Source organism: Staurois parvus, unplaced genomic scaffold, assembly GCF_062004578.1.
Source record: "Staurois parvus isolate SC_StPar_1 unplaced genomic scaffold, SC_StPar_1.0 ptg001642l, whole genome shotgun sequence".
NCBI lineage: Eukaryota > Metazoa > Chordata > Amphibia > Anura > Ranidae > Staurois > Staurois parvus.
The window spans coordinates 133,770-159,599 of NW_028319438.1; the positions used below are offsets into that span (position 1 = coordinate 133,770).

The following is a 25,830-nucleotide window of genomic DNA, read 5'->3' on the forward strand; positions in this document are numbered from 1 at the left end:
TGCTCAGACAAATACTGTATGACTACAGGAAGGATGAATACTAGGGGAACATGGAGTCAGGAAAGACTGGGAAATCCACTACAGTCTTCCGATCTTATTAACCACTTCCCGTCCGGCTGTTGTTTATAAACGGCCTCCCCGCCCTCTGCTTGTGCGCGCTCCCTGGTAGCGTGCAGCACCGCGATCCGGTGCCCGCTGTGTCCTCCGGACACAGTAGAACACCGATCGTCGGACGGGACCTCTGTGCGAGGTCCCGATCATGTGATCACTGATTGGCCAATCAGTGATCACATGCAGAGTAGTAAGCAAGATGTCACTTCTGACATCATTGCTTACTACGTGTGAAATCTGGGAATGATCACAGAGGTCACATGGTACAGGGCTATTCACAACAGCCTTGTACCATGTGACAAGCTGTGACCAATCACAGCTCACACAGTATTTTTCAATGGCTGCAAGAATGCAGACAGAGAGAAGGAGAGATGATTGATTTTACAGCCTTTATGGGTGTAAAAGCAATCAGTGTAAAAAAAAAAAAAAAAATCTTCATCACCCCCCACAAGTAGTACAGTGTCACCATGGTGACACTGTACTGCTAGGGTGACAGTATGTAAAAAAAAAACAAAACAAAAAAAAAATAATAATAATATAAAGAAATAAAATAAAAATGTAAAAAAAATGTTTAAAAATTATAATTTTTGGTTATAAACTAATTTAGGTTATTTTTTTTTTTTTGCACTAAAAAGATAACGGAATAGATTTTGGCCAAGATTTATGATGAAATATTATTAATTTGCAAAATTTTATAAGAAAAACACTTTTTTTCAACATTTTTGGACTATTTCATTTACATAGCAAAAAAAAAATGAAAATCCCAGCGGTGAATAAATACCACCAAAATAAAGCTTTATCTGTCGCAAAAAAATGCTAAAAAATTCATATGGGTACAGTGTTGCATGACCGCGCAATTGTCATTCAAAGTGTGATAGCACTGAAAGCTGAAAATTGGCCTGGGCAGGAAGGGGGTGAAAGTGTCCGGACTTGAAGTGGTTAAACCAGTTTTTTAAGTTAATGCATTCTAAATTTCCATAAAAAAAACAAAACAAAAAAAAATAAAGAAAAAAAATAAAAATGTACAAAAATTGTTTAAAAATTATAATTTTTGGTTATAAACTAATTTAGGTTATTTTTTTGTTTTTTACTAATTAGATAATGGAATAGATTTTGGCCAAGATTTATGATGAAATATTATTTATTTGCACAATTTTATAAGAAAAACATTTTTCAAAATTTTTGGACTTTTTCATTTACATAGCAAAAAAAAATAAAAATCCCAGCGGTGAATAAATACCACCAAAATAAAGCTTTATCTGTCTCAAAAAATGCTAAAAAATTCATATGGGTACAGTGTTGCATGACCGCGCAATTGTCATTCAAAGTGTGATATCACTGAAAGCTTTTGGCCTGGACAGGAAGGGGGTAAAAGTGTCCGGACTGGAAGGGGTTAAACCCCAAACCAAAAATGTAACATGTGGCCGCTTACAAATCCCCCCCCTCTGTTTTCAACTGGTGATCTGGCCACTAACACACCTACTGTATTAGAGCACCCCACTCTGGATGAAGGAGCACAGCAGCAACCTTGGACAGCTGCATTGTCAGTCTGGGGGGGGGGGGGGGGGAGTGTTAGATGGAGTTTGGCTTCAACTAGTGTATTTATATCTGCTAGTCCACCTAACACTTTAAAAGCAGTTACAGCAAAACAGTTTTTTTTTCTTTTTGGAATAAAGGTTTTACATAAACGTTGAAAATTTTAAGGCACCCCTGTCAGTGATAACTGGTTTGTCTAATCTCTTTAACTGCTACATCTGTAGGTGAGCTTGTTCTTATAAAAAACAGACTTACTGGCCAGACCACCAGGTGAAGACAAAGGAAAGAAAGCCTAAAAAAGGAAACTAATGCAACATCACAACTAAGAATTGGTAAGCTGCAATATAATAGATCAGGGGTCTATGTACAGGGGGCTGGTCCCATGTTCTAGGTCAGCCTTTCTCAACCACGGTGCCTTGAGGTCTCTTCAGGGGTGCCTTGGCAAAATGTCTTAGATTGTAAGCTCCAAGGAGCCCTCTTGTATTGCACTGTATTGTCTCCCGTTATATTGTAAAGTGCTGAGCAAACTGTTGGCGCTATATAAATCCTGTATAATAATAATATATAAATCCTGTATAATAATAATATATAAATCCTGTATAATAATAATAATATATAAATCCTGTATAATAATAATAATATATAAATCCTGTATAATAATAATATATAAATCCTGTATAATAATAATATATAAATCCTGTATAATAATATAAATATATAAATCCTGTATAATAATAATACATAAATCCTGTATAATAATAATATATAAATCCTGTATAATAATAATAATATATAAATCCTGTATAATAATATAAATATATAAATCCTGTAAAATAATAATAATAATAATATAAAAAATCCTGTATAATACTAATAATAATAATATATAAATCCTGTATAATAATGTCTAAAAATATCCCAAAACTTGTATACAAGCCAGCGGGTGGATCAAGCCTACTTTTTGGTTACACAAAGCCACAAGTTTTCATTGTGCACCAATGACCTTCTAACCGCCAACGTCCTGACAACCAATGACATCATCAGTTGATAAGGAGGATGTCAGCTGCCTGCACAGCATCCTTGTTTGACCCTCCCCCGCCCCTCTCCATCAGTGCTGGGGTCACATTAGCTCAGTGATGGAGAAAAACTGAGGGAGAGGAGAAACATTGGAATACTAGTCAGTACCAGTGTGCAAAAGTGTATTTGCTTTGGAAGAATAAATCCCCTCTAATGTTGGATATCCAACATGTGTGGATGTTGCTGAATTATATAAAACTGTTAGAATAGTTTTTCACATTTTAGAATGGGGTGCCTCAAGACTCCATAATTTTAAAGGGTGCCTTGACTGAAAAAAGGTTGAGAAACACTGGGCTAGGGGGCCCCTCTACACCTGGATAGGAGGGGCGGCATATAGAGGAACTGATCCCCTCCATTTTCCTCCTGCAACCACTGAAAGGGTTCTTCTTCATGCCGCCCCTCCTATCCACCTCCTGCTGCCCCGGGCTTCTGTGTTCTTCCCTGCACCTCCCTCCCCCCCATTTTCCCACAGCACTGCCGGGTTCCCCCCTCTCCTCTACAGCTGGCTCCTGTGGGGGATCTGTCAGGATGGAGAGCAGGGACGAGGCCGATAAATGTGTCATTTATCAGACTCTTCCTTGTCTTAATGAATAGAGTCAGTGATCTTTACCGATCACTGACTCTGTCCATTCATAACTGAGGCATAGTAAGCGGTGTTTACTGTGCTTCAGTTTGTGAATGGAGGGGAAGCTCTGTACAGAGATGGGGGGCTGTGTCCTCAGTCTCCTTTGTCTGTCTCAAAGGTGAAACATCAGAGGTCTGTTTACACCCCTGATATCTCACTAAAGCTCCTCAACGAGGTTCCTAAAAAAATTGTAAAATGAAAAAAGTAATTAAATAAAATAACATAGTAAAAATTAATAAAAAATATAATAAAAACACAAAACATATTGACACTAGTGGTGGAACTACCAGGGTCGCAAAGGTCATACTTGATATAGTGAGTGACCAGATATAGTGAATGCAGGGTCCGGGGTTTAGTAACATTAAAGCGGAGTTCCACCTGAAAAAAAAAATATAAGTCAGCAGCTACAAAAACTGAAATACAGCCACTTACCTGTCCGTCGGTCCACGGTGTCCTCACCGGCTCTCTTCTCTCCCTGGCACCGGCATCTTCAGTGTGGGCACCTGGCTGTGACAGCTTGCAGCTTCACAGCCAGGTGCCCACTGCGCATGCGTGAGAAGTGCTGCGCTTTGTGAATGGCTCCGTAGTCTTCTGGGACCTGTCACAAGTCCCAGAAGACTACAGGGAGGGAGGACAACTTCCACTTCCGATCGCCTAGGCGATTGAAGTGGGAGCGGGTACCTGTCAAATTCAGGTACCCGCCCCCCAAGGTGCCAATCCTTAATGGGGAGCGGGGACAAAGGCTTAAAGTGGAACTTCCCCTTTTGGGTGCCTTAAGTTTCCTTGGCCGACCACTACTGTCTACTATCCTCAGCGTTGTCCATTGATGAATCGATGTTGGTTTGAAGCCAAAGGATAGTCACATCAAATATTGATTTGATTTAGATATTTCCTTGTCCTCTCTTCTTTTCTTCTCTATTGTTCTCTTTCTATGCATTTTGTAAATTGATTTAAAAAAAAAAAAAAAAAAAAAAAAAAGCATTTCTTCACATCTGCCTATAACTTTTACAGTACTATATATGTTTTTTTTCTCAGTGAGCACTTTCACACCTGGAGGTGTTGCAGAATATTTGGAGCAGGCAGTGCATTTTAATTAGAAGGACCACTTTAATTACACTACAGGGAATTTGCAGCTCAGGTCTAATATCCATCTAAGTCAACTGACGGCATGCGTTTTCAGCATATATCATCCATAAAAATGAAGAGAATCATTAAAATGTGATAAAATAATAAAAAAAACAACAGTTTTTTTTTTTTTCTCAATAGCTAAATAACCACAACATGCATGCTTAAAAAAGGGCCCACACACAGATCAAAGTTTGGCCAGTCACTGCTGAACTGGTTGAATTTCAATTCGTTTTCGCACAGCTTTATAGACATACATCATATTGCCAAAAGAATTGGGCCCGCCCTCCAAATCATGTGATTCAGGTGTTCCAATCCCCTCCATGGACACAGGTGTATACAATCAAGCCCCTAGGCATGCAGACTGCTTCTACAAACATTGGTGAAAGAATGGGTCGCTCTCAGGAGCTCAGTGACTCCAAGCGTGGTCCCGTGATAGGTGGCCACCTGGGCAATAAGTCCATCCGTGACATTTCCTGGCTACTAAATATTCCACGCTCAACTGTTAGTGGGATTATAACAAAGTGGAAGCAACTGGGAACAACAGCAAATCAACCACCAAGTGGTAGGCCGCGTCACATGACAGGGCGGGGTCAGCGCATGCTGAAGCACACAGTGCGCAGAAGTCACCAACTGTCTGCAGAGTCAATAGCTAAAGACCTCCAAACTTGGTGTGGCCTTCAGATTAGCACAACAATAGTGCATAGAGAGCTTCATGGAATGGGTTTCCATGGCCGAGCAGCTGCATCCAAGCCTTACATCACCAAGTGCAATGCAAAGTGTCGGATGCCGTGGTGTAAAGCACACCGCCACTGGACTCTAGAGCAGTGGAGACGTGTTCTCTGGAGTGACCAATCACACTTCTCTGTCCGGCAATCCGATGGATGTGTCTGGGTTTGGCAGTTGCCAGGAGAACAGTACTTGCCTGACTGCATTGTGCCAAGTGTAAAGTTTGGTGGAGGTGGGGGTTATGGTGTAGGGTTGTTTTTCAGGGGTTGGGCTTGGCCCCCTAGTTCCAGTGAAGGGAACTCTTAAGGCGTCAGCATACCAAAACATTTTGGACAATTTCATGCTCCCAACTTTGTGGGAAGAGTTTGGGGATGGCCCCTTTCTGCTCCAACATGACTGCGCACCAGTGCACAAAGCAAGGTCCATAAAGACATGGAGGAGCCAGTTTGGGGTGGAGGAACTTGACTGGCCTACACAGAGTCCTGACCTCAACCCCATAGAACACCTTTGGGATGAATTAGAGTGGAGACTGTGAGCCAGGCCTCCTCCCCCGACATCAGTGCCTGACCTGGAAGAATGGTCCAACCTTCCCATAGACACCCTCCTAAACCTTGTGGACGGCCTTCCCAGAAGAGTTATTATTATTATTATACAGTATTTATATAGCGCTAGAAGGTTTGCTCAGCACTGTACATTATAGTGGGGGACAGTACATGAGACAATACAGTGACAAAACAATACACGAGGGGTTCGAGGGCCCTGCTCTTTCGAGCTTACAATCTAGGAGGGAGGGGATAGTGGTACAAGAGGAAGTGGCTGTGGGGGATGGAGTGGTAGGAGGAGTGGAGGAGATCGGCTGTTAGGTGAGAGTGGGGTAGGCTTCCATGAAGAGATGGGTTTTCAGGGTGCGCCTAAAGGTGAGGAGGGTAGGTGACAGTCTGATGGATTGGGGTAGTGAGTTCCAGAGGATGGGGGAAGTCCTGGAGAAGTCCTGCAGTCGGGCATGGGTGGAGAAGACCAGGGAGCTAAAAAGTAGGAGGTCTTATGAGGAGCAAAGATTATGGGTTGAGTGGTATTTGAGTATCAGGTCAGTGAGGTAGTTTGCGGCAGCATTATGAATGGCTTTGTATGTCAGTGTTGTAGTTTGAATTCAATGCGTTGGGCAATCAGGAGCCAGTGGAGGGAATGACAGAGGGGGGTGGCAGATGTGGAGCGGTTGGTGAGGTGGATGAGTCTGGCCGCTGAGTTCAGGATAGACTGAAGCGGGGATAGTCTGTGTTGGGGTAGGCCGGTGAGGAGGGAGTTGCAGTAGTCCAGACGTGAGATAATAAGGGAGTGTATGAGTTGTTTAGTAGTGTCTGGGGGTAGGAACGAACGTATTTTGGAGATGTTGCGGAGGTGAAGCTGTTATAGCTGCAAAGGGCGGGGCCAACTCAATATTGATCCTATGGACCAAGACTGGGGGGCCATTAAAGTTCATGTGCGGGGAAAGGCAGGCGGAACAATACTTTTGGCAATATAGTGTACCTGTTTCCTAGAGTTATAAAGCTCTGTACAGTGTGAAAATCTATCCCACCGGAGTTAAACTTTGACTTTTGTACCTACCCAAAGTGAGGCTTAATGTAACCCAAGCTGTCTAAGTTATATCTGTATATATCCTTTTGTACCACTAGCCCCTCCCTTCTAGATTGTAAGCTCCCAGGATCAGGGCCCTCCTGTCCCTCTTGTATTGAACTGTATTGTTGCTGTATTGTCTCCCGTTATATGATTGATTGATTTCTTTTTCTTCCTCCTGCAATCAGGACAGGTGGCGTATCCCCTCCTAGCTGGTCTAAGGGCTGGCTGTCCATCCAGAATCGTTCTCAAGGTTGGGCGTGGTCCCTGTACTCCTTGCTAAGAACAGCTTGACCAGGGAGCCCCGTTGCTGGTTTCGAGGCGGCATTATGCCATGGAATCGCTCTGTGCCTGAGTCCATTGTGTGAGGGGTATTGGATATTACTCACTGCCTGGAGGAGGATCTTGGTCGGTGGTGGCAGTGGAGGAGAATTTTATCTGGCAAAGTTCGGTGTATGAGGGGAGTAATTGGAGTGGTACTTACTGCCTGGAGGAGGATCATGGTCGGTGGAGGCAGTGGAGGAGATTAACATCTAACAGAGAGATATATATATAAAAAGCTCTGTGACCCGCAAGGGTCGAATGTGGAAGGTGAGGGGGCATTTCTGCTATTGAGGGGAGTCACGTCAAGATTTTCACGAAGAGCACTATTGCAGCATGGAGTGACATTATTTGAACACTTTGCCATTATTTTGCACAGTGTGGCATCACCATTTATTTTAATAATCATTGTATTTCACCTTTTGCACAGTTTAAGAGTTATTAGTTTTCACTATATCACCAGGGATATATCTTCTTTATCTATATGAAGATATTGCACTAGTTTTTTATGTATTATTTATTAGTATTATTTGTATAACCTAAGAGGTATTATTTGTGTATTGTTATATCACTAGGGATTTATTATTTATACATGGGGATATTGCACTAGTTTTGATTATTTAAGTTGAGCGCTTCACCACTTATATTATTTGGTTTCACATATCTTGCGGTATAGAGAATAGGTGATAGCAGCTGACTCACTAGGTTCTGTGGAGCGCAGGGGGATTTTTGTATTTTATTGAAGCGGGGATAGTCTGTGTTGGGGTAGGCCGGTGAGGAGGGAGTTGCAGTAGTCCAGACGTGAGATAATAAGGGAGTGTACGAGTTGTTTAGTAGTGTCTGGGGGTAGGAACGAACGTATTTTGGAGATGTTGCGGAGGTGAAGCTGTTATAGCTGCAAAGGGCGGGGCCAACTCAATATTGATCCTATGGACCAAGACTGGGGGGCCATTAAAGTTCATGTGCGGGGAAAGGCAGGCGGAACAATACTTTTGGCAATATAGTGTACCTGTTTCCTAGAGTTATAAAGCTCTGTACAGTGTGAAAATCTATCCCACCGGAGTTAAACTTTGACTTTTGTACCTACCCAAAGTGAGGCTTAATGTAACCCAAGCTAAGTTATATCTGTATATATCCTTTTGTACCACTAGCCCCTCCCTTCTAGATTGTAAGCTCCCAGGATCAGGGCCCTCCTGTCCCTCTTGTATTGAACTGTATTGTTGCTGTATTGTCTCCCGTTATATTGTAAAGCGCTGAGCAAACTGTTGGCGCCATATAAATCCTGTATAATAATAATAATATATAAATCCTGTATAATAATAATATATATAAATCCTGTATAATAATAATAATATATAAATCCTGTATAATAATAATAATATATAAATCCTGTATAATAATAATATATAAATCCTGTATAATAATAATAATATATAAATCCTGTATAATAATAATATATATAAATCCTGTATAATAATAATAATATATATAAATCCTGTATAATAATAATAATATATAAATCCTGTATAATAATAATATATATAAATCCTGTATAATAATAATATATATAAATCCTGTATAATAATAATAATATATAAATCCTGTATAATAATAATATATAAATCCTGTATAATAATAATAATAATAATAATATATAAATCCTGTATAATAATAATAATATATAAATCCTGTATATTAATATAAATAATAATATTATAAATCCTGTATATTTATAATAATAATAATATATAAATCCTGTATAATAATAATAATATATAAATCCTGTATAATAATAATAATATATAAATCCTGTATAATAATAATATATAAATCCTGTATAATAATAATAATAATAATATATAAATCCTGTATAATAATAATATATAAATCCTGTATATTAATATAAATAATAATAATATAAATCCTGTATATTTATAATAATAATAATAATATAAATCCTGTATATTTATAATAATAATAATAATATAAATCCTGTATATTTATAATAATAATAATATATAAATCCTGTATAATAATAATAATATATAAATCCTGTATAATAATAATAATATAAATCCTGTATAATAATAATATATAAATCCTGTATAATAATAATAATATATAAATCCTGTATATTAATAATATATAAATCCTGTATAATAATAATAATATAAATCCTGTATAATAATAATAATAATATAAATCCTGTATATTAATAATAATATATAAATCCTGTATATTAATAATAATATATAAATCCTGTATATTAATAATATATAAATCCTGTATAATAATAATATATATAAATCCTGTATAATAATAATATATAAATCCTGTATAATAATAATATATAAATCCTGTATAATAATAATAATATATAAATCCTGTATAATAATAATATATAAATCCTAAATAATAAGGGATCCTCCTGCGCTCATGGGAATAATTGACAAAATACAGCTGCTGTCACTTAGCTGATACCAATAAGTGCAAAATAAAATTAAAAATTAGTGAAGCGCTTGTATCACATGAATACAATCATGTATCTCCATATAGTGTAATTATAAATCAAAGTGACCACTATATATAATAAATGTGTGTTGACTCCCTCTAGTGAAAAGAAAAAATAGTGTCAACCAAAATAGCTAAATAACACACATTAGGAAACTAAATATATAGTGCATAAATCAAATATAATGAACAGAATATATATACGTGAAAACAGAATATTGGCCACATACAATGGCGTCTAAATTATACATAAATGATATATGCCATAGGTGAACAAGACAATATCAAAGGTGAAAAAAATATTCCATGCATGTGACTGTGCTTTAAGCTGGAACACACACGTGATCTCCACTTCTAAGTGCAAGTACTCTCCTTCAAATGGCAGCAATGCCTGCTCACCTCCCTTCCTCGACCCACACAGGGCCTCAAAGCAGTTACCACCTCAGTGGTGTATTCCTCTGGCAGACTCCTTATTCCTCCTCCTCTCTTATGCAACTCATAAAAAGACAAGAAAGCCTTCCATAGTGTAGTAAATTTAATAGGCAAAGTTAAAAATTACAAAGTTTTCCACTCACATGCTCCTTTCCATAAAAAAGCGTTTTTCCCAGCCTGTGGGTAGATATGCATGCACCTGGGGGAATCCAATATGGCCACTGTGTCCGGACATACGTCACCAGGAAGTAGACAAACCGACGCGTAGCGTCACGTGCGTCGTGACTTCATCACCCTGATGAAGTCACGACGCACGTGACGCTACACGTCGGTTTGTCTACTTCCTGGTGACGTATGTCCGGACACAGTGGCCATATTGGATTCCCCCAGGTGCATGCATATCTACCCACAGGCTGGGAAAAACGCTTTTTTATGGAAAGGAGCATGTGAGTGGAAAACTTTGTAATTTTTAACTTTGCCTATTAAATTTACTACACTATGGAAGGCTTTCTTGTCTTTTTATGAGTTGCATAAGAGAGGAGGAGGAATAAGGAGTCTGCCAGAGGAATACACCACTGAGGTGGTAACTGCTTTGAGGCCCTGTGTGGGTCGAGGAAGGGAGGTGAGCAGGCATTGCTGCCATTTGAAGGAGAGTACTTGCACTTAGAAGTGGAGATCACGTGTGTGTTCCAGCTTAAAGCACAGTCACATGCATGGAATATTTTTTTCACCTTTGATATTGTCTTGTTCACCTATGGCATATATCATTTATGTATAATTTAGACACCATTGTATGTGGCCAATATTCTGTTTTCACGTATATATATTCTGTTCATTATATTTGATTTATGCACTATATATTTAGTTTCCTAATGTGTGTTATTTAGCTATTTTGGTTGACACTATTTTTTCTTTTCACTAGAGGGAGTCAACACACATTTATTATATATAGTGGTCACTTTGATTTATAATTACACTATATGGAGATACATGATTGTATTCATGTGATACAAGCGCTTCACTAATTTTTAATTTTAATATATAAATCCTGTATAATAATAATATATAAATCCTGTATAATAATAATAATATATAAATCCTGTATAATAATAATATATAAATCCTGTATAATAATAATATATAAATCCTGTATAATAATAATAATAAACAAAGGTTACATATATAGGATTATAAGAGGCAGGAAGTCGCACATATGGAACAAAGATACTATATTCCTCACATCTCCAGCTGCTGACTCGGCACTACTCTGTACATCTTCTATCACCATCTGTTCATCCTCTTCCATCAGGCTGAGACTGTGGGATCCCGAAAAAAAAAAGAAAAGAAAGGTGATTTGTGTATTTTGTCATATACTAGTAATGTGAGTGGAGGAACAGAGTTTGATTAGTTATCAGTATTTGTATACAGATATTGTTTTGCCTTTAAGTAGAACTGAAGGCAAAACGTTTTTTTCCCTGTTTTGGGTACTGTTAGGATGGGTTATCACCTAAGTCCGTTTTTTTTGCAATCTGTGTCCCATAGGGACGATTTCTCTTCACTTCCTGTCCTATAACCAAACAGGAAGTGAGGGAATCCCTGGTTGCCACTAAAGACTGGGGCAGCACAGTGGCTAAATGGTTAGCACTTCCACCTGGCAGCACTAGGGTCGTTGGTTCGAATCTCAGCCACGGCACCACCTGCCTGGAGTTTGCACGTTCTCCCTCCCTGTGCCTGCGTGGGTTTCCTCCGGGTACTCCGGTTTCCTCCCACACTCCAAAGACATGCTGGGAGGTGAATTGGCTCCTGTCTAAATTGTCCCTAGTATGTGTATATATGAATGTGAGTTAGGGACCTTAGATTGTACACCCCTTGAGGGTTAGGGACCTTAGATTGTACACCCCTTGAGGATTAGGGACCTTAGATTGTACACCCCTTGAGGATTAGGGACTGATGTGAATGCACAATATATATATATATATATATAAAGTGCTGCGTAAACTGACGGTGCTATATAAGTACCTGAAATAATAAATAATCTGAATGATTGAACTTCAAGTCTGAAGCGGCAGGCGATTCGGTAGTTCTCAATGAATTGTGAGGGTGCTGCTGAGCGCTCTCATCGCTCATTGATTCTTCCTGGGCTTCAGTAACAGTCTGCCTGTGCGGGAGGTACAGGCAGCTGACTGACAGTCTGCAGGATCCTGGCATAGCAACCACAATTTCCTGATCGCGGGTGCAATGCTTTACAGGCTGCAGTGTAAAACAATAATAAATGTGCATTTATTATTTTTCTTCTCCTTTAACCACTTGCCCTCCTGAGGATTTCCCCCCCCTTCATGACCAGGCCATTTTTTTTTCATTTATGGCGCTGCGTTACTTTAACTGAAGTAAGTAGTTACTTGTTTTAAACTTTTTTTTTTTACATTTGTTCAGTTACTTCCTGGTTCCCTGCCTAGGCAATGATACATCCCAAGAGTATTGAGGACGGAAGGAGGGGGTTTTCTCAGCTAATGGCACCCTCCTGCCTGCATGCCTGAGCCAAGGGCAGATGGAATCCAGGAAGTAAATGCTAGATGAATCGTCAGCCCTTACTCAAGATGGCCACGGCCTGAAATGCTATGGGGCTGTTTTTGAAAGTGATTTCTCAGCAAAATTAAACATGGAGACATGGAGGTCAATTTACTAAAGGCAAACAGACTGTGCACTTTCCAAAGTGCACTTGCACTCTGTAAGAGCTCTTGCTCCAGAGCTTAGTAAATGATGAGAAGCTCTGCTGACTTTCATCATCTAATCATTTTCAAGCAAAAATGCAAATTTTCTTTTTTTATTTCCCTTGGATGTGATTGGGTATTCTTTGCAAAGTATAGCTTTGCTTCATTTAGTGAGCCATGGAGCAGCTCCACTTGCACAGTGCACAGTCTATTTGCCTTCTATTGTAAATCAACCCCATGGATGGATGGGGGGGGGGTTTGCTTTACATATTAAAAATGATTTAAATAACGTTGGTTTCTGGTGCTTGGATGCAGTGTAGCTCCACTTTAAAATGGAACTATACACACCTAGAATCCAGCGATGCACCATCCCCAGAGCTCCCTGCTGACATCTTTGGGCGACCAGCTTCTCTGGGTCCCGATCGCCAGCCGCTGTCATTGGCCAGATGGAGATGACGTCACTCCAGCGCATGCGTGGGAACTCCATCAGATTCGGCATTGCCAAATTTGTGCAGTGCGCGGCAGGGGCGGACTGACAACTCATGGGGCCCCCAGCAATAGGGGATCATGGGGCCCCTGTGTCCTTGCCCAAACTCAAAAAAGCCTATGCAAAAGGTACCAGGGGCATCTCATGGGGCCCCCTACTGACCCCGGGCAGTGCCTGAGTTTCCAAATGGTCAGTCCGCCCCTGGTGCGCAGCTTACTGTACAGGGATGGACAGGCAGGTAAGACATTTTAATGTAAGCATGCCTCTAATGTATTAAAAGTCCTGCCTCTCCACCAATTTTTAAATCCCAACCTAAAGTTCCACTTTAATAAGACAGAGAGGAAGACCTTTGTTCTGGCCAACAACTATACAGAACTAGCCCATAGCATCTACAGGACCTGAGTGTTCCATCCACATGTATCATTGCTACTGAATGAGCGTGCTCACATTCAAGTATGCCAAAAGCCAAAACATTATTTTCATTCTGCATGAAGTAGGGAATAGAGGGGGAGATTTCCCTTCATTGTCTGTCCTGTAGACAAAAGAGAGAGTGAAAGGAAAACTCTCCAAGTAAAAGAAATGCGGTGTTATTAGTTACCGGAATTGTCCTCTAAAAGTGATACTAAAGTCTTGTTTTTTTTTTTCTTTTTTTTTGACAGACATGTCATACTTACGTACTCTGTGTAATGGTTTTCCCATCCAGCCTAGATCCTCTTCTCAGGACCCCCGCCGGCGCTCCTGGCATCTCCTTTTTTTCTGGTGCCCCCATAGCAAACCGCTAGCTATGGAGTCACCCCTGAGCAGGCGTGCTCCCAAGCCGCGGCTCTGCATGCCCACTCACACACAGAGCCGCACCTCGGCCTCACCCCCTTCCTCTCCTGATTGGCTCACTGGCTGTGATTGACAGCAGCGGGAGCCAATGGCTCCCTCTGCTGCCTCAGCCAATCAGGAGTGAGAGTCCTCAGAGAGCCGAGGCTCTCGTGGACATCACAGGATCAAAAGGGGGCTCATTTAAATGTTAGGGGGGCTGCTACACACAGAAGGTGCCTATTCTGTGTAATGGTTTACCCATCCAGCCTGGATCCTCCTCTTCTCAGGACCCCTGCCAGTGCTCCTGGTCCCGCCCTCCTGTCTGGTGCCCCCATAGCAAACCGCTTTCTATGGAGGCACCCCTGAACAGGCGTGCTCCCAAGCCGCGGCTCTGCATGCCCACTCACACACAGAGCCACACCTCGGCCTCACCCCCTTCCTCTCCTGATTGGCTCACTGGCTGCGACTGACAGCAGTGGGAGCCAATGGTTCCCTCTGCTGCCTCAGCCAATCAGAAGTGAGAGTCCCCAGAGAGCCGAAGCTCTCGTGGACATCATGGGATCAAAAGGGGGGTCATTTAAATGTATAGAATGCATGAAGGTAAAAAAAAAACAAAACAAAAAAAAAAAACCTTGAGCCTTTAGAACCACTTTAAGCTGGCCATACACACTCTGCAGGTCTCCTGTCCAGCCCTATTGGCAGAAAGAGAGAAGCACATGACTTCCCCCATCCATGCTCTAAACAGCAAGGATGAAGGAATATCAGCTGCTGCTTCAGATTCAATTGCAAGTGCTGTTTGGCCAAGGTTTCTGGACTGGCACCTTCAAAAAAAAAGTTGACTGAAAGTATACAGGGCCACCCACAGCTCAAATTTAGGCTGATCCAGCAGGAAATCGGCTGAAATTCGAGCAGTGTTTGGCCAGCTGGAATAGCATCACCGCTGAAAGATCTCCCCTTTCTTCCTGCTCTAGTGACAAGTCAAAATTCTGGATTCCCCCACGTCTAGTGCTCATCAGTGGCCACAAATGACAATTAAAAATAGAAGGAGTAAATCTCCCTCACAGGGGCAGAGAGAGAAATAAAAACTAGACAGGGGTTCTAACCCTTCACCACTTTATTCAAAATGTAAAGAAGAAAAGGTCTGGCTTTATATATACTTTACAATTCATATACAAGTAACTATTGTTTTACATATGTAACATTGACCCCCACACTGTATAAATATACCTACTATTCTATCATCCTCCTGCACTAGGGCACACGACCTGTACCTTATAGGTGTGTGTTTTTGTGGGGGGCCGTACTGCAGACCCCTTACGGGCCCGTGTTGACAACTTTTGTTTGCTTTAAGCGGGATTTGCATTCCCTTACAAGTTAATGAAAAGTCAGAAGGTGGTCAGCTGCAGGTCAAGTGCACCTGTCAATGATTTCTGCATTATCTTAGAAGTGTCTCCAACTGATGCCATTGATACAAAACTGTAAACTTAGGCCCCTTTTACACAGGCAGACCAATCAGGTCCATCTGCCAGTTTTTCAGGCAGACCTGATTGGACCATCTATTGTTCTCTATAAGGAGGCGGATGTATACTGGCATGTGTCTGCTTACACCCGCCTGCATCCGATCCGAAAAAAACAGATGAGGGATCTGTTCCCCATCCGTCTAACGTAGGGGTGTCAAACTGGAGGCCCTCCAGCTGTTGGGAAACTACAAGTCCCATCATGCCTCTGGCTGTGGGAGTCATGCTTGTATCTGTCAATCTTGCAGTGCCTCATGGGACTTGTAGTTTGGCAACAGCTGGAGGGCCGCCAATTTGACAACCGTGGTCTAGCGGATGGAATCAGGTGACAGTCGGATGTAAACTGACAGGCAGTCCGTTTACATCCAACTGCCCCATAGAGAACAGGGGGTTGTGTCCCGTGTCTGCTCTGCACAAGAGTAGTGGACCCGGACCTGTCATCTGCTTGGAGGAGTCCGCCCATGTGAAAGGGACCGAAGATTTGCAAACTTTCAAACAGCTATTGGACTGTTGCCGAAGTAGGTATGGAATCCTGAAAAAGGGCCTTATTTACAATTGCTTCGTCCTGATCCCCAATTCAATAGTAACCCCCAGCTCTGCTGATCCCCCACTTAGTAAACCCCAGCTCTGCTGATCCCCCACTTAGTAAACCCCAGCTCTGCTGATCCCTCACTTAGTAACCCGCAGCTCTGCTGATCCCCCACTCAGTAGTAACCCCCCAGCTCTGCTGATCCCCCACTCAGTAGTAACCCCCCAGCTCTGCTGATCCCCCACTCAGTAGTAACCCCCCAGCTCTGCTGATCCCCCACTCAGTAGTAACCCCCCAGCTCTGCTGATCCCCCACTCAGTAGTAACCCCCAGCTCCGCTGATCCTCTGGTTTGCCAATTCCACATTGTTCACCATGTGTGACATTGCTAGTTGCTCCTGCTCCGGTCTCCCAGCTCTGCTGATCCTCTGCCGCTCAGTCCTATCTCTCTGGTCCCTGCTCACCTTCCACTAGAACGTTCCTGTGTTGCACACCACGTTTCCCGTCTGCTAATTGCTCTGCTCTGGTCCAGACCCCGCTCACCTTCCTGCTGCTCCTCCCTGCACACTAGATGTCACGTCTGCACCAGACACTTCCAGAATATATACACGTGAACCGGAAGTGACTGCTGATGACGTCTTCCTGGCACACTTACTGGTTTCCTAGTGTATTCTGGGATATCTCATATTAACAATACCTCTAAAACAAAGTGAAGCTAAAGCTGAATAAATAGGTAGCTGTAATCCTTATTGCATATACAGTAGCAATGAAGAGTTACTTGCATACAAACACTGAAATCATGGGGGTGCACATTTCAAATGGCCAATAGTGGATACATAACCCAGCACTCAATCGCATATGGTGGCAGTACATAGAACCACATGGTTAGTCTTTATGGACCATCTCATCCAATGAGAGTTCAGGCAATATTCCTCCACATTGAAGTGCAGTCTCTGGTTATAGAGAAGGTACTGGTTGGTGTAGTGTCTGCCTCAGACTGGGAAATGATGTCCCTTGTAAGCCAATCTATGCAGACTGATTTGTCAAAATAGGACTTGTTGGAGGTCCAATGTTCCTATGTGGATAGCCACACCATGCGGACTGGACAATGCTGTTCTATATGATGAGCTTTTACATTTTCGTCTTTTGTGAGTATATTATCGATCATCTTTTTCAATAAATGTCATTTAAGGTAATGCACTAGGCCAATGCGCCTTCTGTTTGTTTTCTTGGTACTCAGAAATACACTTAGCGTAGAGCTCCAGGAACAATTTGTCTTTCAGCTTTCACCCTGCCGTGGTAAAAAGGGAAATATCTCACCTGTGCATGGCGCTGGGCAGCATGGATGATGCTCTTTGGGGTCTCGGTATCTGGACAGGACGACGGATTTGAAAAGATCCACTAAAAAAGGGAATGTTTTCAGTGAGCGGCCTGGTTGTACTAGAAGCATTTCAGGTAAGCAAAAGAGACCAGTATATCACATCATATCACCTCAATCAATTAAAGAGGAACTGAACTCTGAAAGCTCTGCCTAAAAAATGCATGCAGATGGCAAAGGGAATAGTCACCAGTACTGTCTGTCATCTTCCCGCAGCTGACACTTACCCATTATGGACATGGACTTACCCTTGTACTGCAGTGTCTCTATGTGGAGGCAGCCATCTTGGTAGAGGCAAGGCTTTTTGTCTTCTATGTCAGAGCCTCCAGCAAGGAGGAGTGATCAGCACAGTGAGGACATTTATTTATTTATTTATTTATCAAGTTTATATAGCGCCAAAGGGTTTCCTCAGCGCTCTACAATAGAGGGGGGGACAGTACATGAAACAGTACAGTAACATCAAACAGCACACAAGGGGTAAGAGGGCATCACCAAATCTCACTCCAATCTCCTAAAACTAGCAGTCAGGGGCAGCAGTGCCTTAGATCTCACACTGCATATATACAGCTATGGGGATGTATACACACTTACATACCATGAAGTGTGCTGTTTCGTTCAAGAGTGGTGTCCGTGGATCTGTGTTCGGACATGGAAGCGGGAGTCTAACGGAAATACCCTAGTGAAGTCGGCGTCCGGTTCCGTTACAGCATAGATTCAACAAGGTGTCAGAAACATTCCTCAGAGATTTTGGTCCATATTGAACGAGTTACTGTTGCCTTTCTATCATCTTGAACCAGTCTGCCCATTCTCTTCTGACCTTAGACATCAACAAGGCATTTTCCTCCACACAACTGCCGCTCACTGGATGATTTCTCTTTTTTGGACCATTCTCTGTAAACTCTAGAGATGGTTGTGAGTGAAAATCCCAGTAGATCAGCAGTTTTTGAAAAACTCAGACCAGCCTGCCTTGCACCAACAACCATGCCACGTTCAATGTCACTTAAATCCTCTTTCTTCTCCATTCTGATGCTTGGTTTGAACTTCAGCAAGTTGTCTTCACCACGTCTAGATGCCTAAATGCTGCCATGTGATTGGCTGATTAGCAATTTGTGTTACCATGCAATTGAACAGGTGTATCTAATAAAATGGCCGGTGAGTGTATAAAGAAAATACAAATGGCATACATAATATTAAAGGGCACAGATTTTTAAAGAGTATACATTTGACAATGATTAAACGATTTCCTGACCTCATATCGAAATCCGAGTCTGATTCATCAGTCTCTTTCCCTCTTGCTGGACTTGAAGCTTCACTCCTCTCATGCACCATTGTGGAGGTCAGTATTGGTGCGCTTCTGTGCTCCTCTTCACCCACAACACTGCTGGAATCTTGTAAATCTGTTGCGAGACAGACAATAGCATTCACAATGACCCAATGCTGTGCACGTTCATCTTTACTGGCCAACATGGGAGAATAGGACGGTGTAGAGGTGACATAACACCTTCTCATGCCTGTCAAATGCACTCTGAAGAGCAATCCAACACAAGACATTGCACGTGTGCACAAGCCAAAAGACATACGTGCCGGACATCCTCTGGACACAGTGGAACACCGATCGCTGTACAGGACCTCTGTGTGAGGCTAAGTACATGGCACTTTAAACACCTTACCACCAAAACACCTTTCCCACCTTAACTCCCTCACCCTCCTATTACTACTAACTTCTGGAGACATTGCCCCAAACCCTGGCCCTCCACCATCAAACTCCAACCCACAGAAGCAGCAGCCTCCCCTCTCTGGCCGCTTCCGCAACCCTCACTCTCATCTCAATCCCCCTGCTTCCATGCACCAACCCCTCCCTCCTATGTGCCCTCTGGAATGCCCGCTCAGCCTCTAACAAACTCTCTATGAATGACCTCTTCCTCTCCCACTCCCTCAACCTTCTTGCTATTACTGAAACCTGGCCCCCAGGATTCTGACTCTGTCTCCTCAGCTGCACTCTCCCATGGCGGCCTCCTCTGGACTCGCTCACCTAGACCCAGCGGACGAAAAGGAGACTGAGTCGAACTTCTTCTTTTCCCACAAAGCACGTTCCAGATTCTTCCTGCCCCTCCGTCTCTGTCCCTCCGCTCTTTTGTACTGCACTGTATTTGTCTCTTTTCTCCTGTTTATCTGAGGATTGCAGTCATCTACCAGCCCCCGGGCCCAGTTTCACGCTTTCTCTGTGACTTTTCAGCATGGCTACCATACTTTCTCTCCTCTGAGGTGCCTGTCATTATCCTCGGTGACTTTAACATCCCAGTCAATGTTCACACCCCTGCCACCTCTCAACTACTCAACCTAACTTCCTCTTTTAACCTAACACAATAGTCACAATCCACCACCCACTCCAATGGCAACACCCTTGACCTTGTATTCACCCACCTCTGCACTCCCTGTAACCTCTCTAACACCCCTTTTCCTCTCTCTGATCACAACTTTATCAGCTTCACACTCTCCCTGCCTCCTACCTCCCATGCCTCCAACCAGCAAACCGTTACCTGTAGAAACCTCCATCACCTCAGCCCTGACCTTCATCACTCCGCTACTGAGCGCCTCTATGATGAAATTGCACCCCTGTCCTGCCCAGAGCTGGCCACATCTGCCTACAACAACTATCTATCATCCTCCCTGGACGCCCTTGCTCCTCTTTCTACACACAGAACCAGGCCTCACCTGTCTCAACCCTGGCAAACAGATGACACCAGAAGTCTCAAGAGACGAAGCCGCACTCTTGAGCGAGCATGGCGTAAAACTAAATCCCTGAAAGACTTTACCCTCTACAAATCCGCTCTTCTTAAATACAACTCCAGCCTCCACGCTGCTAAGCAAACCTACTATAACACTCTCGTCAAGACCCTCTCATCCAATCCTCGTCAACTCTTCTCTACCCTTAATTCCTTACTCCACCCCCCCACTGCCTCCACCCACCAACTTACTGCACAGGAGATTGCCAGTCACTTCAAGAAGAAGATCGACACAATTCGTGATGAGATCTCCAGTGTCAAGCTTCCTCCTCTAACCAACATACCAGGCCCAACTCCAAACTCAACACTCTCCTCCTTCGACCCTGTTACCACCAAGGAAGTTACCGAACTCCTTTCCAAGGCCCACTTCACCACCTGTCCCCTGGATCCTGTCCCCTCACGACTGTTGCGGCCTCCTTCCTGCTGTATCCTAAACTCTCTAACCCACATCTTCAACCTCTCACTCTCCATGGGCACCTTTCCCTCCCCGCTCAAATATGCACTAGTTAACCCCATTCTCAAAAAACCCTCGCTGGACCCCACCTGTTTGAATAACTTAAGACCCATCTCCCTGCTCCTGTTTGCCTCCAAGCTTCTCGAACGCCTTGTTCACAACCGTATGAACTGCTACCTCACCGACAACAACCTTCTTGATCCTCGACAGTCTGGGCTCCGCCCACAACATTCCACAGAAACTGCCCTACTAAAACTCACTAATGACCTACTAACTGCTAAAACCAACGGCCATTACTCCATACTCATACTCCTCGACCTTTCCGCTGCCTTTGACACAGTTGACCACCCGCTCCTCAGTAAACTCCACTCCAGGACTCTGCTCTCTCCTGGTTCTCCTCTTACCTTTCTCAGCGCACTTTCAGTGTCACATACAACTCCTCCTCCTCCGCTCCCTCTTTCTGTTGGGGTACCCCAAGGTTCTGTCCTTGGGCCCCTCCTTTTCTCTCTCTATACCTCCTCCCTGGGCCAACTCATAACCTCCCATGGATTCCAATACCACCTCATTGATGATGACACCCAGATCTATCTCTCCACTCCCCAGCTCACCCCCTCAATCTCCTTACGTATCTTTCCAAACCGAGCTTGTAATAATACCTCCCCCCTGATCCCCCACTCATGAATTAACCAGTAAGATCAACAGCACAACCATTGGTCCTTCCCCTCATGCCAGGGTGCTAGGTGTAATCCAAGACTCTGACCTCTCCTTTGGGCCCCACATCCACTCACTGGCTAAATCCTGCCGCCTCAACCTCCGGAACATTTCCAAAATCCGCCCCTTCCTGACCAATGACACCACAAAACAACTTATCTGCACCTTGGTTATATCCAGCCTTGATTACTGCAACTCCCTCCTCACTGGTCTACCGTTACACAGGCTATCCCCCCTTCAGTCTATTAGGAATGCTGCTGCTAGACTCATACACCTTACCAACCGATCAGCGACTGCTGCCCCTCTCTGCCAATCCCTCCACTGGCTTCCACTAATCCAACATATAAAATTCGACATACTAACCACAGCTTACAAAGCCATCCACAACACTGCCCCTAGCTACATTGCCAATCTCATCCAGCAGATACCACCCAAATCGCCCACTCCGCTCTTCCCAAGATATCTTCCTCTCTAGCTCCCTCATCACCTCCTCCACCACGTTCATCTCCAGGACTTCTCCAGAGCCTCTCCCATCCTCTGGAACTCCCTACCACAGCATGTCCGGTCAGCCCCCACCCTGTCTGCCTTTAGGCGATCTTTGAAAACTCGTTTCTTCAGGGAAGCCTACCCCACCTCCACCTAAGAACTGTACTTGGATCATCTCCTGCAGCGATCACCTTTTGTATCACCTCCCCCTTCCTTTAGATTGTAAGCTCCATGAGCCGGGCCGTCCTATTCCTTCTGTACTGAAATGTATTGTAATTGTACGGTCTCCCTTATATTGTAAAGTGCTGCGCAAACTGTTGGCGCTATATAAATCCTGTATAATAATAATAATGTGATCTATGTAAAACAATTAAGAATGAGGCAGTCATTGATGTTTTATACTGGACATGCCGCTCACATGACAAAGCTCAGTGTGAATAAGGTCAGCATTAGGAAGGGCAGGAAGTGGTGTGCAAGATATAGGTACAGCCTCATGTCACAGAGAAGCCAGAGGAAAATGAAGGATGACGGCCACTATGTGCAGTTTTGCATGTGAAAGAAACAGCCTACTGATCTACTGATGGGAGCTCTACGAGGTATGATAGATGTACAGGAGTGCATGAAGGGGTGTGCTGTATGTATTGGGGAGAATGGTGGAGGTACAGCTTGTACGCTGTGCTATACATGACATATTCCATTCTAGACCCCATCTATACTTCACACTGCTCTATTCTGAACACTGTGTTTTATGTTTTACATTCCATCTACAGTTGCAAGAAAAAGTATGTGAACCCCTTGGGATTACGTGGAGTTTTGCATGAATTGGGCATAAAATGTGCTCTGAACGTCATCTAAGTCACAACAATAGAAGAACACAGTCTGCTGAACATAATACTACACAAACATTAGATGTTGCCATGGTTTAATTGCACATAACATGTAAACATTCACAGTGCAGGGAGGAAAAAGTATGTGAGGCCCTAGCTTAATGACTTCTCCCAGAGCTAATTGGAGCCAGGAGTGAGCCAACCTTGACTCCAATCAGTGTGATGATATTGGATGTGTTGCTGACAGCTGTCCTGTCCTTAAAAAACACACACCTGTTTTGGGTTTACTGGTTTCAAGAAGCACTGTCTGATGTGAACCATGCCTCGCAGAAAAGAGCTCTCAGAAGACCTACGATCAAGAATTGTTGACTTGCATGAAGCTGGAAAGGGTTACAAAGTATCTCCAAAAGCCTTGATGTTCATGTGTCCACGGTAAGACAGACTGTCTACAAATGGAGAAAGTTTAGCACTGTTGCTACTCTTTCTAGGCGTGGTCGTCCTGTAAAAATGACTGCAAGAGCACAGCGCAGAATGCTGCATGAGGTAAAGAAGAATCCCAGAGTGTCAGCTAAACACCTACAGAAATCTCTGGCACATGCTAACATTTTTGTTGACACATCTACAATAAGGAAAACATTAAACAAGAATGGAGTACATGGGAGGACACCACGGAGGAAGCCATTGCTGTCCAAGAAGAATATTGCAGCACGTTTGAAGTTTGCAAAAGAGCACCTGGATGTTCCACAGCACTACTGGCAAAATATACTGTGGACAGATGAAACCAAGATTGAGTTGTTTGGGAAGAACACACAACACTAAGTGTGGAGAAAAAAAGGCCCAGCACACCAACATCAAAACCTCATCCCCACTGTAAAACATGGCGGAGGGAGCATCATGGTTTGGGGCTGCTTTGCTGCCTCAGGGCCTGGACGGATTGTTGTCATTGATGGGAAAATGAATTCCAGAGTTTATCAAGACATTTTGCAGGAAAACATACCACCATCTGTCCGCCAACTGAAGCTCCGCAGAGGATGGGTGATGCAACAGGACAATGACCCAAAGCATACAAGTAATTCAACAAAACAATGGCTGCAACAACACAGAATACGCCTTCTGGAGTGGCCCAGTCAGAGTCCTGACCTCAACCCGATTGAAATGCTGTGGCATGACCTTAAGAGAGCGATTCACACCAGACATCCCAAGAATATTGCTACACTGAAACAGTTTTGTGAAGAGGAGTGGTCCAAAATTACTCCAGATCGTTGTGCAGGTCTGATCTGCAACTACAGGAAACATTCGGTTGAAGTTATTGCTGCCAAAGGAGAGTCAACCAGTTATTAAGTCCAAAGGTTCACATACTTTTTTCTCCCTGCACTGTGAATGTTTACATGTTATGTGCAATTAAACCATGGCAACATCTAATGTTTGTGTAGTATTATGTTCAGCAGACTGTGTTCTTCTATTGCTGTGACTTAGATTAATTAAAGCGGTTGTAAAGGCTCAAGGTTTTTTACCTTCATACATTCTATGCATGAAGGTAAAAAACCTTTTGTGTGCAGCAGTGCCCCCAGCCCCCTCAAGACTTACCTGAGCCTCATTGACAGCCAGCAATGTGCATGACAGCCTCGGCTGTCCCGGGTCTCTGCCTCCTCATTGGCTGGGACAGCAAGTGGGAGCCATTGGCTCCCTCTGCTGTCAATCATAGCCAGCCAGGCAATGAGGAAAGAGGGGGATGAGACCAAGCCATAGTTCCATGTGTGTATGGACACACGGAGCAGCGGGTGCCCCATAGCAAGCGGTTTGGAGGAACCAGGAGAGCCTGCAGGGGACCCGAGAAAAGGAGGATCCAGGCTGCTCTGTGCAAAGCTACAACACAAACAGTGTACGTATAGGCATGTTTGTTATTTTACAAAAGAAAATAAATGGACCTTTAGAATCGCTTTAATCACTGTAGCATCTTAACAATAGACAGACGTTTTCAGCTGAGACTTTCATATTCACATCATTCAACAAACAGGCACTAGTTTGCCATTTTATTTAAACTTCTATATAACCTGTAATTTGTCTTACCCTGGTCGGCTCTCCTCTTCTTTTTATGTGGTGAAACCAAAGGCATTCTGGCTGTCCTCCTGTCCTTTCCTCGACGGCTTCTGGCGTGGCTGGGTGTGGTGGTTCCTGGTTCACCGTCTGTACTGAGAGATTTCTTGTAGGCGTGAAGGGGAGCGAACATTTCACTGGCCTCATCACCGTACTCCTGATCTGAAAGGATGCACTGCTTACAGGTCTCATCTAAGTAGTTCAGGCTGAAAACAAAGGATGAATTAGACATGAGTATCACTTATAAATGTTGTTTCAGTACTGCTTAGACCTGAAGAAGGGGACATTCCCAGAAAGCTTGTCCTCAAAATCGTATGTTAGTGCAAATAAAAAAAGTATCACGGACAGTACTCAATTGTTCCTGACATAAATGTAAAAACAGAACAAAGAAGAATTTGATAAAGTGCCATTTGTAGAATGACCACAAGGAAGGACAGTAGGGTGGAAGATCTACAGCCCTTTACTGTGAGTAAATCATATTTTATATATTCCTCATGCCCTTAAAGTGTTACAAAACACCAGACCCCGCAGTCACTATATATGCTCTCCCCGGACCCCGCAGTCACTATATCTGCTCTCCCCGGACCCTGCAGTCACTATATCCGGTCTCCCCGGACCCTGCATTCACTATATCCGGTCTCCCCGGACCCTGCATTCACTATATCCGCTCTCCCCGGACCCTGCGTTCACTATATCCGCTCTCCCCGGACCCTGCGTTCACTATATCCGCTCTCCCCGGACCCTGCGTTCACTATATCCGCTCTCCCCGGACCCTGCATTCACTATATCCGCTCTCCCCGGACCCTGCATTCACTATATCCGGTCTCCCCAGACCCTGCATTCACTATATCCGGTCTCCCTGGACCCTGCATTCACTATATCCGCTCTCCCCGGACCCTGCATTCACTATATCTGCTCTCCCCGGACCCTGCATTCACTATATCCGGTCTCCCAGGAC

The 25,830-nt window shown here is 43.4% G+C and overlaps 1 protein-coding gene across 1 annotated transcript in view; it reads right to left on the bottom strand.

The window, feature by feature from the left end:
- Positions 1 to 25,830, bottom strand: part of STAG3 (STAG3 cohesin complex component) — a 185,767-nt gene that overhangs the window by 453 nt on the left and 159,484 nt on the right. Inside the window, exons 28-31 of the mRNA XM_089663227.1 lie at positions 24,846 to 25,078; positions 18,761 to 18,908; positions 17,454 to 17,534; positions 11,322 to 11,397 (exon numbers count right to left, since the gene is read on the bottom strand). Of these exons, the coding sequence (XP_089519353.1) occupies positions 11,322 to 11,397; positions 17,454 to 17,534; positions 18,761 to 18,908; positions 24,846 to 25,078 (538 nt within the window). The remainder of the gene's footprint in view (positions 1 to 11,321; positions 11,398 to 17,453; positions 17,535 to 18,760; positions 18,909 to 24,845; positions 25,079 to 25,830) is intronic.